At 51.9% G+C, this 19,793-nt stretch overlaps 1 protein-coding gene across 1 annotated transcript; it reads right to left on the bottom strand.

Annotated features, from left to right (window-relative positions):
* Positions 1–202: 202 nt before the first annotated feature.
* LOC115394875 (RAC-beta serine/threonine-protein kinase-like) lies at positions 203–14,214 on the bottom strand. The gene is made up of 14 exons (XM_030100164.1): positions 14,077–14,214; positions 12,113–12,274; positions 11,905–12,033; positions 11,721–11,832; positions 11,498–11,648; positions 9,461–9,592; positions 8,181–8,246; positions 7,069–7,137; positions 6,867–6,989; positions 5,097–5,225; positions 3,282–3,496; positions 3,118–3,205; positions 1,932–2,034; positions 203–1,856 (listed from the first exon to the last, which is right to left on the bottom strand). Exons 2-14 carry the CDS (start codon positions 12,156–12,158, stop codon positions 1,777–1,779), a joined length of 1,443 nt encoding a protein of 480 aa, XP_029956024.1. The 5' UTR covers positions 12,159–12,274; positions 14,077–14,214; the 3' UTR covers positions 203–1,776.
* Between the last annotated feature and the right edge of the window lie 5,579 nt (positions 14,215–19,793).

The raw sequence follows: 19,793 nt of genomic DNA, 5'->3' as shown, positions 1-19,793 counted from the left end.
TGTTGCTCTGAAGTGTTCTAATGAAGCACCTGGCTCAGTCATGCTGGTCCTGAAGGCAGGTTGCTTTACCTCACCGCTGTTAGGAGAAAACCGAAGTCCTGCTCATGTCTCACACCGTTCTTCTTTACACTGAACCCAGTAGATTTAACACCTCTTCATGGACCAAATGTTTCTTATTCAAAAGAATGAAGACGCGTGGAAGTGGAGTAAGACAGATAAAAAGGTGTATTAGTTCGTCATCTTTCAGAATTACATCCACAAACAGAGAGAGGACTTTCTTGAGCAGAATAATGTCACTGAAACATACATTCCTCTGAACTGCTATGAAATTTCTCCATTTGAAAACACCGGTGAAGGAGCTCCAGACCAGGCCGGACAGCAGAACCCAGAGGGGGAACCGCAAGGACAAGACCAGCGTTCAAATCCCATCTGAACAGCAGCAAGTGAGGCTCAAGGATCCTGCAGCAGCTCCTCCAGCATGTAGCACAACCTGGACATCCTCCGGAGGACCAGGGCCTCAGGAGGACATCCTCTGAAGGACATCCTCTGGAGGACCAGCGCTTCAGGAGGACATCCTCCGGAGGACCAGAGCTTCAGGAGGACATTCTCTGGAGGACCAGAGCTTCAGGAGGACATTCTCTGGAGGACCAGGGCCTCAGGAGGACATTCTCTGGAGGACCAGAGCTTCAGGAGGACATTCTCTGGAGGACCAGGGCCTCAGGAGGACATTCTCTGGAGGACCAGGGCCTCAGGAGGACCACGGGCCTCGGTCGTCCTCTGGAGGACTGTCCCACAGTGTCCCACAATGTGATGGCTGTTTGGACTGAGAGGTTGTGACTCATCTTTCATGATGGTCAAGAGAAGTGGAGAACAGAAAGAGCTTGAAGTTCTACTGATGGATGCTGAGAGACGGGGATGGACAGACAGATGGACAGAGACAGACGGGCAGGTTGCTGCCTGATTGTTCTGCATGCGGACTGTGGACAAACTGATATCAATAAAAACTAGGTGTAAAAACATTGGGAACATGTCTGCAGTCCTGAAGATGAGGAGGAGGAAGAGAGACGAGTCGGAAAACCACATGGGGACAGACAGAGAGACAGAGACACAGCAGGGCTCTGCAGCTCCATCAGACAGCGAGAGGACACAGGAGTGGCGGCTCTGACTCTCACTGTCCCTCAGCTCCCGTTAAACGCCGAGTGAAAATGAGCGGAGGACGTTCTGAGGACGGACGAGGAGCGTCTCATTGGGTCCCCTCCGTCCCCGTCCCCCTACAGACACACTGATCATGAAGCCTTTTGAACACACACGCCTCATGGCCTCACACTCACAAAACCTCATTTTCTCCAGAGAAAGAAAACAAACGCACACAGAGGCGGCCAGCTGCCGCTCTCAGAGGGTGTCGGTACGACTCCCAGCAGGAGGTCCACACACCTCCTGCACGGAGGAGGAAGAAGAGGGCCGCCCAATACAGGTCTGGACAGAGATGCTTGTTAAAACCTTTCATCTGACTGTCCCTGGATTCCAGCAGCAGTCGGTGTGTTTTGCAGGCGTGTGTGAGGAGCGGCCCTGGTCCTGGTCCTGGTCCGGACCGCCGCTGGACAAGGCTTCCTGGTTCTGTAGAAAAATAAAATATGGCTGAGAGCCGAGGCACTTCCATCCTGCTGAGGGTCCAGGGGATTCTGACCAGGGCCTGTGTGTGTGTGTGTGTGTGTGTGTGTGTGTGTGTGTGTGTGTGTGTGTGTGTGTGTGTGTGTGTGTGTGTGTGGCCAGCGATCACTCTCTGATGCTGGCAGAGTAGGAGAACTGGGGGAAATGAGCTTCCTGACCGGGGTCTTCACAGTCCAGGTTGTGATCTGTGGAAGAGGCAGACAGGCGGTCAGCCGGCGTCGTACTCGCAGCCTCGGGACCTGCGGCGGCCCGACACTCACACTTGTCGGGAGGCGTCAGAGTGATGGTCTGAGCAGTGAACTCCTCGTCGAAGTACCGAGTGTCCGTCTCTGACGTGACTTGAGGTCTGAAGAGTGGAGTGAGCTGAAGACACAAACAGCACCGCTTCAGAGCAGCCTCCGTCACTCCGCCTCCACCCTCTGTCCTCCACCCTCTGTCCTCCACCCTCTGTCCTCCGCCTCCACCCTCTGTCCTCCACCCTCTGTCCTCCACCTCCACCCTCTGTCCTCCACCCTCTGTCACTTTAGATGTAAACAGTGTGGATGTAGAGCCTACAGAGTGTAGATGTAGAGCCAATAGAGTGTAGATGTAGAGCCAATAGAGTGTAGCTGTAGAGCCTATAGAGTGTAGATGTAGAGCGTATAGAGTGTAGATGTAGAGCCTATAGAGTGTAGATGTAGAGCGTATAGAGTGTAGATGTAGAGCCTATAGAGTGTAGATGTAGAGCGTATAGAGTGTAGATGTAGAGCGTATAGAGTGTAGATGTAGAGCCTATAGAGTGTAGATGTAGAGCGTATAGAGTGTAGATGTAGAGCCTACAGAGTGTAGCTGTAGAGCCTATAGAGTGTAGATGTAGAGCCTACAGAGTGTAGATGTAGAGCCAATAGAGTGTAGATGTAGAGCCAATAGAGTGTAGCTGTAGAGCCTATAGAGTGTAGATGTAGAGCCTATAGAGTGTAGATGTAGAGCCTATAGAGTGTAGATGTAGAGCGTATAGAGTGTAGATGTAGAGCCTATAGAGTGTAGATGTAGAGCGTATAGAGTGTAGATGTAGAGCGTATAGAGTGTAGATGTAGAGCCTACAGAGTGTAGATGTAGAGCCTATAGAGTGTAGATGTAGAGCCTATAGAGTGTAGATGTAGAGCCTATAGAGTGTAGATGTAGAGCGTATAGAGTGTAGATGTAGAGCCTATAGAGTGTAGATGTAGAGCGTATAGAGTGTAGATGTAGAGCGTATAGAGTGTAGATGTAGAGCCTATAGAGTGTAGATGTAGAGCGTATAGAGTGTAGATGTAGAGCCTATAGAGTGTAGATGTAGAGCCTACAAAGTGTAGCTGTAGAGCCAATAGAGTGTAGATGTAGAGCCTATAGAGTGTAGATGTAGAGCCTATAGAGTCATTCTGGCTGCAGCCCCACCTGAACCCGGGTCTGGCCCACACATCTCACCTTCTTCTGCTCCACATCCTGCCAGTTGATGCTGGTGAAAAACTTGTGGCTCATGACTTCTTTGGCATCGTTGGGACCTCCGCCTAACCTGGGGGGTGAATCCTGATGATGAGCGGGAGGCGTGGCCGGCGCCCAGCGCCCCCCATGGCGGCGAGCCGACGTACCTCTGTTTGGGGTCTTTCTTCAGCAGGCCAGCCAGCAGGGACTTGGCTTCGGGGGACAGGTTTCGGGGAAAGCGAATCTCCTCCATGAGGATGAGCTCAAACAGACGCTCGTGATCCTGGTTGTAGAAAGGCAGACGGCCGCACATCATCTCATACATGACCACGCCCAGCCCCCACCAGTCCACGGCCCGGCCGTAGTCGTTATCCTCCAGCACCTGAGGACGGAGACAGAGACATGGAGCTGAAGGACCGGCTCAGGCTCAGACTCAGGCTTCAGGTCAACAAAGGTCAACTCATCAGCCAGCATTACATCCACTCCTGAGCCTCAAGCCACAACCAGCACACATCCACCATTTAAAACAGCTGCACAGTTTCAACAATAAAAGCAGCACTTCCTGTTGATTTCTTTGAGGTTTGATGTCAACTTTAACAGGTGAGATCTGTACTGGACTCAGATGTTGTTTCCAGGAGCGAAGTTGTCACAATGAAGTGAAAAATGATTCAGCTCAATGTAGAGCAGCAAGACTCCTCTGACTCCACAGCCGACGTTTAAAAATACAGTCAAAGTGTAGTAAATCCAGAGGAGCTAACAAAGCCACACATTCTCCTTGGCATGTCTGTAGTCTGTTTAGTAACTCAGAATCAGAAATGATTGAGATGAAATGCCATAAAAATGATTTCCCTATGAAGATTTCTTTGTTTTCACCAAAACCTCCCAATATTCCTGACAGCGACTTTCTCAGTAATGTGGACGGCAGCAGGACGGGTCCTGTGAGGGCTGAAGGAGGAAGGGCTCGGTCTGCATTCATCACCTTTACGTCGGTGGAACTTTTGAGTCGTTTAACCAGCGAGAAGCTGTTCTTCCTCAGACACTTTCTTTCACTACTTGCAAACAAGGGAGACGGAGCGCCGTAATTGGCTGCCTGGGCATCTTAAAAACCCATGCAATTTTGTTGCACTTGTAACTTCGGTAACCTGTTGCGATGACAATAAAGACAATTCTGATTCTTCTGATTCTGATTCTGATGTGCATTAAGAGAAGAGGGTTTCCACCAGATCTTTGCAGTCTGGGCGCCTCGCTACATTCTGCAGCGCCGGACAACGGAGAGGGGAAAAAAAAAAGCAGTAGCAGTATGAAGTAGTGGAGGGCTGAAACCCCATCCCCCCTCCCCCCCCCCTCCCACCACCACGCACCCGGACCGGGCCACTTCCAGTCACACTCATTCCTGGCACCACTGTGAGCATGACTCCCGCCAGCTGCTCTCCAGATGCTTCATCACACACGACACACACCTGACACCAGAGCTTTATGAATGTAGCACTACTGAACACCACCGCCCGGAGTGAGCCGGACCACCGCCCGGAGTGAGCCGGACCACCGCCCGGAGTGAGCCGGACCACCGCCCGGAGTGAGCCGGACCACCGCCCGGAGTGAACCGGACCGCCGCCCGGAGTGAACCGGACCGCGGCCCGGAATGAACCGGACCACCGCCCGGAGTGAACCGGACCGGACCGAACCGGACCGGACCACCGCCCGGAGTGAACCGGACCACCGCCTGGAATGAACCGGACCGCGGCCCGGAATGAACCGGACCACCGCCCGGAATGAACCGGACCACCGCCCGGAGTGAACCGGACCGCCGCCCGGAGTGAACCGGACCGCAGCCCGGAGTGAACCGGACCACCGCCCAGAGTGAACCGGACCACAGCAGGGAGTGAACCGGACCACAGCCCGGAGTGAACCGTTCGCTTAGAGGTGATGAGGCGAGTGTGTCTCAGCAGTGAGGATGTGGGGGGATCGAACCGGGGTCCTACCTCGGGGGCTAAATACTCAGGAGTTCCACAGAAAGTCTTCATGGTTGCGTCTGGAGTAATTCCCTCTTTACACAGTCCAAAGTCAGTGATTTTGATGTGGCCGTCTTTGTCCAGCATGAGATTCTCAAGCTGAAAAAGAAGAAAACACACTCCACTATAGCCAATACACACATGAAAACACATCCTGGAGCTGCCAAACGCTGCCTGGAGCTCTGCTTCAACATCAGCCGAGAGAGACGGGCCAGAGGAGGAAGGCTCCTGAGACATTTACGGGAAGGTAACGTTTCAGAGACACGCCTGCTCTGAACACCCACAGAGCAAAGTAGAGTTGTTCTGATTCCGATTCCAGGATCGGTACTGCCGAAAATGCTGGCATCGGTATCGGTGAGTCCTGGAGTCCAGGCATCGATCCGACACCACGTCATTTACTAAATCTGTCATCTATTTACTGGTTAGCTCCGTTAGCTCTGTCGCATCTTCTTCTTCTGTAATGTTTTACGGCAGCTTGCATCCTGCTGGTTGCACTACCGCCATCTGCTGGTCGCTAGCTCTGACAGTTCTTCACTGCGCCGCTGTGCTGCAGCCTGCCGTTTTTTTTGACCGACGAAGAAGAATGGATCACGTGACAGACGCACAGCGCCGTTAAAGAAGCCTATGTTTTTGTTTAGAGTGCAGCTTCCGCTCTTTGGATTTTTATTTTTTTGGATGTAACTTTATAGATTAGTTTTGGACGATAACATTTGGGAAACAAATATTCAAAGTTGCTGTTGAACTATTTCTTTTTTTACTGGTCTATTTAAATGTCCTGTTCATTTTACTGTATTTTGTTTGCACTTTAATTAAAAATATATATATATTGCTAGATTTGTTTATTAAGTTACTGTTGCACCACTGTTATTTATACTGTTTTATCTAAATGCCTTCATTTTACAATATTGTGTCTGCACTTCAATTTAAAAATGCAACAACATATATTCCTAGATTTATTTAAGCTGTCGTTGCACTACTGTTTTGTATTGTTCTATTTAAATTCCCTTTCATTTAAAAATATTGGGGCTGCGCTTTAAGTTATTGAAAATAATTATTCCTAGATTGATTTAGTTCAATCAGATTCATTGGGCCTTTTTGTGCGTTAATAGTTTTGGTTCTTATAATCAGGCCAGTGATTTGTTGCCTACCTTTACATGTTTGGGCTGCCAAGCTGCAGCCTTCTTCTGTATAAATCAGCTGACCAGAAACGTCACAGCAACATCACGTGACACTTCTGAAGAAGGCTGCAGCTCTGCAGCCCCAACATGTAAAGGTAGACAACAAATCACTGGCCTGATTATAAGAACCAAAACTACTGATTTAGTTCAATTGCATTTGCACTGCTGTTTTTTATCCTGTTCTATTTAAAAAGAAATGGCTTGACTTTGCTGTATTGATTCATGTTTTAGAGGGTTTAACCTGAGCCAGGCCTCACCACAGTGATGATCATGTGACAGTCCTGCAGGCCAGGCATGGGATTATTTTATAATATACTGGTACCGGATCGGTACTCGGTTTCGGCCGATACCCACAGTAAAAGTATCGGAATCGGTGTCAGGAGGCAAAAAATGGTATCGGAACATCTCTAGACCAAAGTCTGGCCTTTCCTGTCACCCCTGCAGCAGACAAGGTTTTATGACAACAAGAGGACCTCCTTCCTTGCTCCTGGTCTGGGACAGCTGTCTTGGTGCGTCTCTGGGCTGGAGGTGACAGGACAGGGAAAGTCGGCGCCGTCCCTACCTTCAGGTCGCGGTACACCACGTCTCGAGAATGCAGGTACTCCAGAGCCGACACGATCTCCGCGCCGTAGAAGCGAGCTCGGTCCTCTGTGAACACTCGCTCTCGGGACAGGTGGAAGAAGAGCTGCAGGAGGACAGACAGGTGAGGGCGGAGCGGAGGCCCCGTTCTCCACGGAACCGTGGCCGTTCCTCAGCTCACCCACCTCCCCTCCGTTGGCGTACTCCATCACAAAACACAGCCGGTCGTTGGTCTGGAAGGCGTACTTTAGTGTCTGCGGGAGACGGGACAGAAACCTGAGTCAGCCAGTCGTCCAGCAGCACCGTCAGGTCAGGGACAACCAGGAGTCCCCAGACCTGACGGGACCAGGAAACATCCCAGAGCTGCAGCAGTCTCACCGCTCAACGCACCGCGGAGGCTACACTCAGTTCACGTCTTCACAAAACCTTTTTCTACATTTTGCTGTTTTCTATCCAGATTAATCTGGTTCTCACGCTTCCTGTCAGTTCACTTCTTAGTAATTTAGTGTCAAGGCCGGAAAGCCACGTTTGAAGAGCCAGCATGAGAACAGCCTGTCCTGTCGGGCGGAGTGAATCATTAACGACGCAGGAACCGGCGGCTCAGGGTCAGCAGAGCCGCCGTCCACCGCCGTCTCCGACAATCAGCGAGGAGGGGACATGGGACAGGCTGGACACACACCGAAGACAGGAGGAGCACACACACAAGTCCACAACCCAGGCTGGGTCCACACACAGGCCCAGTAGAGCTGTGAAGGTGCTCACCAGCTGGACACCGACTGATGGTGAAGCCTAGCTGCTGCTGCTTCCCGTCCTGTCCTCCTGGCTGTCAGAGCAGAGCTGACAGAGCCAGGCCTGCTCCACAGCTTTCTGAGCTGCTGACTGGACAACGCTGAACCCTCCAGACCGGATTCTCAATGTCTGATCCTGTCTGCGCTGGAACACGGCAAACCATGTGGAGCAGGAATAAAATGAGTTTATAAAACCAGCCTGAAGGAAAGCGGACCGACTGGCAGGTCTGGGACAGAATGTCTTTCTGATGCTAGAGGACAATGAACAGACAGGCTGGAGAAGACGGTAAGACAACAGGAAGTCAAAGGACCGCAGGTTCCCACACCAGAGAGCTTCTCCAACTGAAGGAAGCCGGCGGAGACGAGCTCAGACCGTCTCCACTGTCAGAAGCTTTCAGGCCAACGTGGACAAGTGTCTCCGTCGGCTTGTTGAATCCAACCCAGGGAGAACATGCAGCTCAGTGTGTTGTCCTGCACGCACGGCGGCGGGCAGTGTGTGGCTGTCTCACCGTGAGGAAGGGATGTCTGGTGTTCTGCAGCACTCTGCTCTCTGTGACGGTGTGGGCCACCTCGTCCTGCGGACAGACAGCTCCGTCAACAACACTGGACACTGCTCTGGCCCCGCCCCCGTATCGACCCTGCAGCCCCCATATCGACCCTGCAGCCCCCATATCGACCCGGCAGCCCCCCGTATCGACTCTGCAGCCCCCATATCGACCCGGCAGCCCCCATATCGACCCGGCAGCCCCCCGTATCGACTCTGCAGCCCCCATATCGACCCTGCAGCCCCCCATATCGACTCTGCAGCCCCCATATCGACCCTGCAGCCCCCCATATCGACTCTGCAGCCCCCATATCGACCCTGCAGCCCCCCGTATCGACCCTGCAGCCCCCATATCGACCCTGCAGCCCCCCATATCGACTCTGCAGCCCCCATATCGACCCTGCAGCCCCCCGTATCGACTCTGCAGCCCCCATATCGACTCTGCAGCCCCCATATCGACCCGGCAGCCCCCATATCGACCCGGCAGCCCCCCGTATCGACTCTGCAGCCCCCATATCGACCCTGCAGCCCCCCATATCGACTCTGCAGCCCCCATATCGACCCTGCAGCCCCCCGTATCGACCCTGCAGCCCCCATATCGACCCTGCAGCCCCCCATATCGACTCTGCAGCCCCCATATCGACCCTGCAGCCCCCCGTATCGACTCTGCAGCCCCCATATCGACCCTGCAGCCCCCATATCGACCCTGCAGCCCCCCATATCGACCCTGCAGCCCCCATATCGACCCTGCAGCCCCCATATCGACCCGGCAGCCCCCCATATCGACTCTGCAGCCCCCCATATCGACCCGGCAGCCCCCATATCGACCCGGCAGCCCCCATATCGGCTCTGATTTGGTACTTTGACATCATAAATTCAGGAGAAGCAGAATCTGGAAAAGAACCAACATGGGCTCTGAGCTGAACTTTAAGGAGAAACTCATTGAAATAGTTTCATTTAGTGAGAAATATGTCAAATCAGCTCCTTCAGGCATGAAGCTTCCACACCACACTTAAAACTGTGTTGGAGATGAACCCAGGACCGTCCAGGACCGTCCAGGACCGTCCAGGACCGTCCAGGACCGTCCAGGACCGTCCAGGACCGTCCAGGACCGGTCTGTGGGTCAGCAGGGAGGACTCAGCAGCTCCTCTGGTCAGCGCTCAGTCAGGAAGCCTCGTCTTCATTTCAGGATGTCAGAGACAAAGACGTCCTCCGTCCTGCCGTCTTGCCACTCGTCTTTCTCACCTTTGCTATGATGACCATTTTGCGCAGGATCTTCATGGCGTAGTGCACGCCGGTGGACTTCTCCTTCACCAGAATCACCTTCCCAAAGGTCCCCTTGCCCAGCAGCTTCAGGTACTCAAAGTCAGTCATGTTCTGGGAGAAACAGCAGGAGTCAGAATGAGAGAACTCCAGGAGAGTGAAACCACTCAGACGTCTGGACCGACACCGACCTGAGAGCTCTCTTCACTTTATTCAACATCTAACCAGTAACAGGACATCGAGAACGAAGAGCGAGGAAGACCACAACAGACTCAAAGACATTAAAATAACAAGTCCCCGTCCACACCGAGTCTGACGCCACCACACAGGAGCTCCACACACTACACTTCTCTTTAAACAATTAGAAACTTCCACTGAGACGCCGGAAAAGTCCACCACGGTCCACCACGGGCCTCTAGGACCCACGACAGTCCACTCCGACCCGCTGTGGTCCACTATGGGGTTGGGCGATAACTCATCGTTACCGGTTTACCGTCAAAAAAAGTTCCCCCGGTAAAAAAACTTTGAAGTTTCGCGATAAACACGATCAACTCCCGTCGTGACGTAGATTTAGGCGCTTCACGGGTCCGCGCCGTGCACCGGCGCCACGGAGCCGCTCCGGGACGACGCGGCTTCTCGTCAGAACGGCTGCCCGGTAACGGCTCGGGGCTTTGCCGCCGTCTGACCAGCAGGGGGCTGCTGGGAGGCGGCAGGCGAGGATGTGGATAATGAATGAACATATCCTAATATGCTTATAGAGACTTTGAATCTGCAACGTCAACATTAGCTGAGCTTTGCTAGCTGCCCCACGATGAGGCCCCTCAGCTGCCCTGCAAATGCCTGAACACAGAAATGTAAACATTAGGACCCCTGCATGTGCCTCAGAAATACTGGAAAACCGAGTAAGCACAGGAAACGTGTAATATAATATATAAAAGGATAAAAAAACATTTAAATCCCTGGATTTGTTCAGTTGTTTGTAGTTTGTGATTTTATAAGCAAAGAAAAGCTGAGAGGTGACGTTACTTTCTATTGGCTCTGTTGTCCTTCTGTTTGTGCCAAAGAGTTTCAATAAATGTTCAGTCTGTTCTCACATTTCAAACTTGTTTGATCTGAGTCGTTACAGTTCTGCAGTACTGGTGAACTATGTAACTAAAACTTCATGTAGTATTTGGTATTATTTGATGGCAGTGTTTTTGGGGCTCCACAGACGGCGTGGTGACAGAGCAACAGTCCAAAAGGTGGAGTTTCATTAGTCATTGTTCTATCACAACAAGTCTGCTTATCGGGATACATGCCCGAAATTATCAGGATACATTTTTTTGTCAATATCGCCCAACCCCTGGACTCCAGTGGACCCGGCTCTGGACTCCAGTGGACCCGGCTCTGGACTCCAGTGGACCCGGCTCTGGACTCCAGCGGACCCGGCTCTGGACTCCAGCGGACCCGGCTCTGGACTCCAGCGGATCCGGCTCTGGACTCCAGCGGATCCGGCTCTGGACTCCAGCGGATCCGGCTCTGGACTCCAGCGGACCCGGCTCTGGACTCCAGCGGATCCGGCTCTGGACTCCAGCGGATCCGGCTCTGGACTCCAGCGGATCCGGCTCTGGACTCCAGCGGATCCGGCTCTGGACTCCAGCGGATCCGGCTCTGGACTCCAGCGGACCCGGCTCTGGACTCCAGCGGACCCGGCTCTGGACTCCAGCGGACCCGGCTCTGGACTCCAGTGGACCCGGCTCTGGACTCCAGTGGACCCGGCTCTGGACTTCATTGTGCTGTCAGTAACAGCAAGCTGTCCCAGGCAGCTGGGCAGCCTCAGACCATGATGGTCCCTCCACCATACCTCCAGGGTCTAACTGGAGGGCCTGGAGTGTCTGAGGTGGTCCAGGTGAATCCAGCTCAGTAGCTCCTGACCGGAGACCTTCAGGGACGCTCTCAGCAGACAGACAGTGGATCGGGTCTGGGTCCAGAGACTGGACCGCGGGGACGTCCCCGGCTCCGGACGCAGACGAGACTCACCACTTTGTTACGGCTCTTGGAAATGGCCACCTCCATCTCCTCGAGGCTGCTCTCGCTGGGAGAGCCGAACACGTCCATGGGCTCGTCCTCTTCCTGCTCCCGCATCTTCAGGCTGTTGGCCACGGACTGGATGGCCCTCATCCACTCCTCTCTGCGGCAGAAACCACACCGGCCTCACACACCGCCAGCAGCCGCTGCCGGCGGCACGGCGGCGTCCGCTCACCTCTCCTCGTTAGTCTCCACGTGAAAGGTGCGCTCGATGACGGTGGTCCACTGCAGGCAGCGGATGACGAAGGTGTTGGGCCTGGGCCTCTCAGTCTTCATCAGCTGGCACTCTGCAGCAGAAACCAGTGAGACCGACGCCGGGGGAGTCCGGGAAGAGGAGGCGTCTGAGCCGGAGCACTGACCTGCCACCGAGAAGTTGTTGAGCGGAGGCGACGTCTGGTCGTTCAGGTCCGGCTTCTCCTTGTACCCGATGAAGGAGCCGTCGCTCTTCAGGATGAAATACCTGGGCCTCCACGTTTTGATGTATTCGCCTGTGAGGGGAGAGGTTCAGGGTTCAGGACGAGGACTGCTGCTCGCAGGAAGCGGCCTTCAGACTGGAACGCTCCTGACCTCGCTTGTGAAGCCAGCCCTCCCGGACCACGGTGACTTCGTTCATGTTGAGTAGTGTGTTTGAGAGCGGGCCGGGGCGAGGCGGAGGGAGGGAGGGAGGGAGGGGGCGGAGCCTGTCGGTATCGGCCTCTTCAAGAGTCAGTCAGTCCGACGGAACAGCGCCTGCCGAAGCCAACAAGCAGCACAGAGGAGTCAGGACCCGTCCCACACCGGCGTCTTCAGGACCGCCGCACTCTTGATTCAACACGGCGTCACACTGTGGAGGAGGAGGAACCATCCTGAGTGAACACACACTGAAAGGTTCCTCCTGGAGGACCTCCTGAGGCCGCGGTCCTGCTGCTGGATCAACCTTCAGGAGTAAGACTCACACTGACCGGACCAGGCAGAACTACACCGGGACGCAGCCGCCCTCTGACCTCTCCATCCCTGAGCTGAGTCCTGCTCCACCTGAGGGAGTCGAGTCTGAGCCCCAAGAAAGGAGCGCCGGCTCAGACGTCCTGAGAGCTGGACGGACGCCACATTTCATCCCCGACTGCTGCAACTGGACCACAAAGTCCAGAGTGACGCCGCTAATTCTGCACAGAGCACAGCCTGCCTGTCTGACGAGGAGCTGGAGCTCAAACTGATCTGGATCCTGGACATGTCTGGTACGCCGCTGAGCACACTGCAGCTCATTACAGAGAAAATATGACACTCTTATTTTCACAGTTCTCCAAAGGAGCGTTTGAGATAACTAGAAGGTACACTTAAGTTATTTCTTCATGGGTTCATAACAGGAAAACCCCTGAGAGTATCTGAGTGAGTGTCCTATGAGCAAGGTTTGAAGAACGCCACAGCAGGATTCAGAAGTGCACGAGGAGCAGCACTGCTTCTGCTTTTCTTCCAAAATCAAATTAAACTATTTAACTAGTATTATTAACGCTGACTTATTTACATTGTTACACTAAGAAAAGAGGAAGAGAATACTGAAGCCAGATTTCCTAAAATAAAGTTATTCAGAACATTATGTGGGGGTTTATTTAAGATGTGGTCCGGTGAAACGTGCATAAAGAGCAGTTATCTACAGGAGAAACATTATTTCCACCGTCATGTTTTACTATGCAGGAGAAACTGTGCTTATTTGACGATGTGGAATTTTAAGTCTCAGAGTGATTTTAGATGAATGACTGAATCCTGGACTGACACACAGAGGAATACTATTGGTATATATTAGATAGTTATTTTATTTCATCTGAGATGCTTCAGCTGTTCAGCTGGAACTGATTACTCTCCTCTGAAACCACCAAATACTGGTAAAGAGAGATTAACAGGGGTGAATAGAGATAAACAGGTATAAACAGGGGTGAACAGAGATGGACAGGAGATGTGGAGCAGGTAGGAATCGCTCCTTCGTCCCACCATGTGATCAGAACCAGGATCTGAGCCCTGCTCGCTCAGGGAGACCCGCTGGAGGAGCAGTGAAGGGAAATGATCGGTTAATCGATCAGAGGGCTGCGTCTCGGCCGTCAGCTCGGCTGCGGAGCTAGTTAGCAGGCTAGCAGCAGCTAGCGGAGTGCTAGCGGAGTTAAAAGTTCCCTTCCCGCAGACCCGGGCTGTTCTGGGCAGGGGGAACCGGGGGAACGTGTTCTAGACCGGGTTCTCCACCTGCAGTCCGCTCTGCACTGATTTACGAGGCTGCTGGAGCGCGTCGTCCCGGCTAAACTAAAGACCAACTTTGCTAATAATAGCTTCACGTCCCACAAACTGCAGATAAAAGGACACGTTAGCGAGCGGCGCGGCTACAAGTGAGGCTTGTAGAAAGAGCGAGGATCCGCCGCGGAGGGTTTGTTATGAAGAAACAGCTTTTATAGCGATCATATGGTTTTTGAAGTTTACTCGTGAACTGAGCGACGGGAACACGCTTCTTCACCCCGACAGCTTTAAGTCACTGTTTCAACGAGCAGCCCCGCCAGCAGACACTTTACCGCACATCGGGCTGACTCGGTCCCACGTTGCCTCTTTCTCAGGGGAGTTCTGACAGCAAAGTCTCGGAGATCCAGAGCAAGGCCCTCCGCCCAAGAACACCGACTCTAACTCTGTGGACCGCACGGCACCGCTCCGCTACACCGCCCCCTGCAGGCCAGACCGCCCCCTGCAGGCCAGACCGCACCGCTACACTGCCCCCTGCAGGCCAGACCGCCCCCTGCAGGCCAGACCGCACCGCTACACTGCCCCCTGCAGGCCAGACCGCCCCCTGCAGGCCAGACCGCACCGCTACACCGCCCCCTGCAGGCCAGACCGCCCCCTGCAGGCCAGACCGCACCGCTACACTGCCCCCTGCAGGCCAGACCGCCCCCTGCAGGCCAGACCGCACCGCTACAACCGCCCCCTGCAGGCCAGACCGCCCCCTGCAGGCCAGACCGCACCGCTACACTGCCCCCTGCAGGCCAGACCGCCCCCTGCAGGCCAGACCGCCCCCTGCAGGCCAGACCGCACTGCTACACCGCCCCTGCAGGCCAGACCACACTGCTACACCGCCCCCTGCAGGCCAGACCGCCCCCTGCAGGCCAGACCGCACCGCTACACTGCCCCCTGCAGGCCAGACCGCCCCCTGCAGGCCAGACCGCACCGCTACACTGCCCCCTGCAGGCCAGACCGCCCCCTGCAGGCCAGACCGCACCGCTACACTGCCCCCTGCAGGCCAGACCACACCGCTACACTGCCCCCTGCAGGCCAGACCGCCCCCTGCAGGCCAGACCGCTCCGCTACACTGCCCCCTGCAGGCCAGACCGCCCCCTGCAGGCCAGACCGCACCGCTACACTGCCCCCTGCAGGCCAGACCGCCCCCTGCAGGCCAGACCGCACCGCTACACCGCCCCCTGCAGGCCAGACCACACTGCTACACTGCCCCCTGCAGGCCAGATCGCCCCCTGCAGGCCAGACCGCTCCGCTACACCGCCCCCTGCAGGCCAGACCGCCCCCTGCAGGCCAGACCGCTCCGCTACACCGCCCCCTGCAGGCCAGACCACACTGCTACACCGCCCCCTGCAGGCCAGACCACACCACTACACCGCCCCCTGCAGGCCAGACCACCCCACAACACCGCCCCCTGCAGGCCAGACCACCCCACAACACCGCCCCCTGCAGGCCAGACCACACCACTACACCGCCCCCTACATTCTAAGCTGCTCCCTGTTCAAATACCGGCCGGAGCTCGGAGCCTTTCTATGTGAAGTTTGCATGTTCTCCCTGTGTGTACATAGGTTCTCTCCGGGTTCTCCAGCGTCCTCCCACGGTCCAAAAACATGCATGTCACGCCGGGCTCACACTGGATGCAACTAATCGGCAGTCAGTAAAATCTTTGTGGCGGCTCACACCAGCCACCCAGCCGTTGCGGTCCGGTTCCGGTGTTGTGCCGAGTTTTGCCTGCCTGCCGAGATCTGCATCCCCTGCTTAACAGCAGTTAAGGGGGGAAGCATTATTGGCAGGACACATTTTGTCTGTGCCGAGATTTGCATCCCCTGGTTTTCTGGGGCCAAATAAGTTCCATGTTTATATAATTCACATGGTTTGGTAAAGGTGAAGCTTATTTCCCCCCCCCCCCCTCAAAAAAAAAGAAAGAAAGAAAGAAGAAAAAAAAAAAACAGGACATGTGAATCTCGGCAGAGACAAAGTGTGTCCTGCCGACCAGTGCCTCCCCCTCTTCATTAATGTTACGGACATTTTTAGATCAGATGATACAAAACACGTTACAGATGCGGGTCTTTTAATCAAACCGCGTGAATTATATAAACGTGGAATAAACTATCCTGTCTTTACTGTAAATAAATGAGCTACGGACATATTTTTTGGCATTACATTTTGAATTTCGAATCTGAACTTCAATCAAATGCTTCTAACAGACTTTACTGCGAAGAAATCCAAGTTTTCATGTAGCATCTTTTCATTATCAAAAAGTACTTTGCCGTAGAAAACAGTTTGCCGTCTCATAGTTTCCGTTTTAGCGGAGCGGACGTGCTCCCGCGACAGGGGATGCAGATCTCGGCGGGCAGGCATAATTCGACACAACACCGGCACCGCTATGGAGCCCGTTTGGTGGTCCGGAAGATCAACGCGGGTTGCCGTCACTGTCACAAATCAATCAATCAAATCAGTCAAATTATCAAGAAACAATGTAATGCCTTTTAAATGCACAACAAGGCTGAAAATACAATATTTTACACATATATTATACATAGAAATTCTACACTCAAAGTTTTATATTTTCTGAAAATTGTGTAGGCTGATTGTACTGACTGACTATGAACTGATGAGGGCGGCGCCTCAGCGCCCCCTGTTGACCAGCCGCCACTGCCTGAAAGATATACAGTGTACGTGAACAAATAAAGCACACAAGTAGTTATTGGCTACAACATTTCTCTAACTATGGAAAACGTCCTCATTTTGAAGATACTGAATGACATCTATCAGCTCAGCTGTTTTGTTTTTGTTTCTGAAGAGTAGACCAAGTGGGACCTGTGAAAAGAAGGATATATAAATTAATATAACATTAACAGCTTGCTGTTTTGTTCTTTTTACTGCGTGTGCCTTCTTACATCAGTGGAGCGCTGCAATGTTTCCTGTGAATATTTGTGCGGCATGTGCTTCACCACAACCTTTACCAAAGGGTCGAAGGCATCCAAATACACAGTGAACGTCCGGCTTCCCAACACTATGAATTCTCTGCGGATGTGACTGTGTTTCAGGTCCAGGCAGAGAACGACTGAGGTTCGAGGTTGAAAGATCCACAACTGGTCTTTCGGTGCTGAGATGGTTCACAGCAATACGATCCTCAACAGCTGTGTGATGGACCCAGTGGATTGATTTATTTGTATGGAAGGAGGACTGGTTATGTGCTTCCATATAGAAGTCTGTATTGTCTGTGATCTCCCAACAAAGCGTGGTTAACGCACTCACAAATGGAAGGAGAATAGTGACGCATTTTAAACATTCACAAGTGGCACAGTCAAAGTTTGAAGATATTCAGAAAGAGCTGCAGCCAGCAAAACAAACAAAAAGGCTCCAGCAAGATGTGCCGACGCGATGGAACAGTTCATTGTAGATGATTCAAAGCCTCCTGGAACACAAGCGAGCCCTGTGCACTTACCATGCAGACGTCGGCCTGCCTACCACACTGTCTGCCAACGAGTGGTCGTTGTTAGAAAAAACTGTGACAGTATTGGAGCCCTTTGAGGAGATAACAAAGCTCATCAGCTCAGCGACCTCAACAGCTGCGGATGTTATACCAGCCCTCACTGTACTGAGGCGACTGCTCCAACGTGAAACCAGTGCTGACAGCGGGATCAAAACCATGAAACGAACCCTCCTGGAGGCTGTAAACAGAAGGTTCAGCAACACCGAGGACACAGAACCCTACTCTGTAGCCACTTCAGTGGATCCCCGCTACAAAGACAGGTAAGACAACAGATGTTTTGTCATGTTGTTGTTGGCTGTTTTAAAATGAGAAACACAATCTAGATTACTATTACTGTCTTTATAACCTAAATATGAATATGTTAAAACTGTGTGAAGTAGATGGAGTGAGAGAGGCAATTGTTTTTACTAATTTAGTTGGAAGTATAGTGTTATTTTTCATACATCAACTTGTTTTATTTTTGTGTTAGGTACTTCACAGGTGCTGTCTCAGCCAAGCTTGCCGAGGATGCCCTGCTCCGAGAGATGAGGAAGATGGAGCGAACACTGAATGATGGAGGAGCTTCAGCTGCACAGCCAGCAGTTACCGAAGAGGCTACAGCTTCAGCAACAACAGAGCCAGCTGACAAGGTGTGATGCACTATCACTCTTGGCTTGTAGATTTTTTTCTTTTCAGCAAAAAACGAGGGGCCCATCTGTATTGTTCATGAATTAAACTGTCTCAGGTTTAATTGTGTTCTATGCAACAAAAAATTGTACTCTTTGAATCTAGCTGTACAACTGTATGTTGGTCAATTATTTTTTTTCAAAATGACTGTATGTATACTGAGTAAATGTTATGCCATACTCACTGTGGCGAACTTACTATAGTGACTGACTATTGATGAGACAATACAGTCTAAAGCCTTTGAATATACCAATTCCCACTATGGCATAGTGACTGGCAAGTAGTAGTGTGGGTATCATTCATGTCAGTCTAAGTAAGTAATTTTAATCTTGTTTCTCAAGGTGCCTCGCACTGAAGCAGCTGATCCAACTCCAAGCCAGAGCAGCGGGAGCAGCTTCATGTCTCTGTATGATGACATTCTGGAGGAGAGCGGTGATCCTGGAACAAGGAGTCGGAGTGATGATGATGTTGTTGTTCAGCTACAGAAGTATTTTCAAGAGCCAACAATTCCTCGTTCTGAGTCCCCTTTTCAGTTTTGGGAAAAAAAATCATGGTAGCTTTCCTGCAATTGCAGCCATTGCATTAAAATTTCTCAGTGCCCCACCCACCTCAGTCGAAAGTGAGAGACTGTTCAGCACCACATCAAACATAGTGGATGAAAAGAGAAACCGCCTCACTGCAGAGAATGCTGAAATGCTAATTTTCCTCAAGAAAAACCTGCCAAAGTTCTCTTAAGTGAGATCCTTCTGCGTTAACCTCATGGTTAAAATGTAGCCTGATATACTTGATGTTAACTTTAAAAGAGTCACCGTGAGATGTGGCTGTTCTTGTTTACAGTGGTTGCTACTTTATTGTCTTTTATCTTGCTACAGCTCCTCGTGTTGCTGCTACCTTAAAGGTGCTGTAGGCAGGATTCCGCATCTCCGCCATCTTGCTTAGGTTTACCTAAGCAAGATGGCGATTTGACCCATCTACGATGGCAATTTGAAACCCAGCACAGCCAATCCTGTCCTGTTTTCTCTGACATCACGTCCTTACGCAAGTTAAGCCCCTCCCACAAGAACGTGCAACGAACGCCCCTCGACCAATCACGGTTAGAGCCTCAGGGGCTCTTCTGATTGGTCAAAGACACCTGGAGCTGTGGAGATTCCTTTTCAGCTCAGAACAGAGACAGATGGAAACACTGCGCCCTCGCGGTAGTGCAATTATGCTACACTCCTAAAGGATTATCAATGGATACTCTAACATTTAATCCAAAGGAAACACAGAAAAATTAGCATTGACTAGCAAAATCCTGCCTACAGCACCTTTAAAATGGACTTTCAATACTTGATTTTTTTTTGTGTTATGTTAAATTTGAAGAAGCAGCTAGTATGCACTTTGTGATTACCACCTTTTTGTATTTTCCAGTGTTGCCACTGCCAGGCTTTATAACCTGAATGTTCAAGCCAAGGTAACAGGACAGTGACTGATGTCAGTGACATGATTTTTCTTTCATTGTTACTGCTGCACTAAAACAGACCTACAGTATTTTATTTATTATGTTTAATATAATTTTAAGGAGCAGCTATGCACATTTCTGTAGGTATACCTACTGTTATTGCACTTTAAAGAGATTGCCAATTGTACTGTTGCCTTTTGTACTGACTGCACTCGTCACTTGAACTAAAGCCTACCCCGCAATAAATAAATGGCTTTAATTGAAAGGTAATGCATTTTTTATACTTGAATTTTTTTTTTGCCGTGTAGCATACTTAAGTATCGGGTATCGGGGAAAGTATCGGGATACAGTTAAATTAATAAATCGGATCAAATTGAAAAAACATAGATCGGAGCATCTCT

Source organism: Salarias fasciatus, chromosome 10 (assembly GCF_902148845.1).
Source record: "Salarias fasciatus chromosome 10, fSalaFa1.1, whole genome shotgun sequence".
Classification (NCBI taxonomy): Eukaryota; Metazoa; Chordata; class Actinopteri; order Blenniiformes; family Blenniidae; genus Salarias; species Salarias fasciatus.
This window is presented reverse-complemented; position numbering and strand designations above follow the sequence as displayed.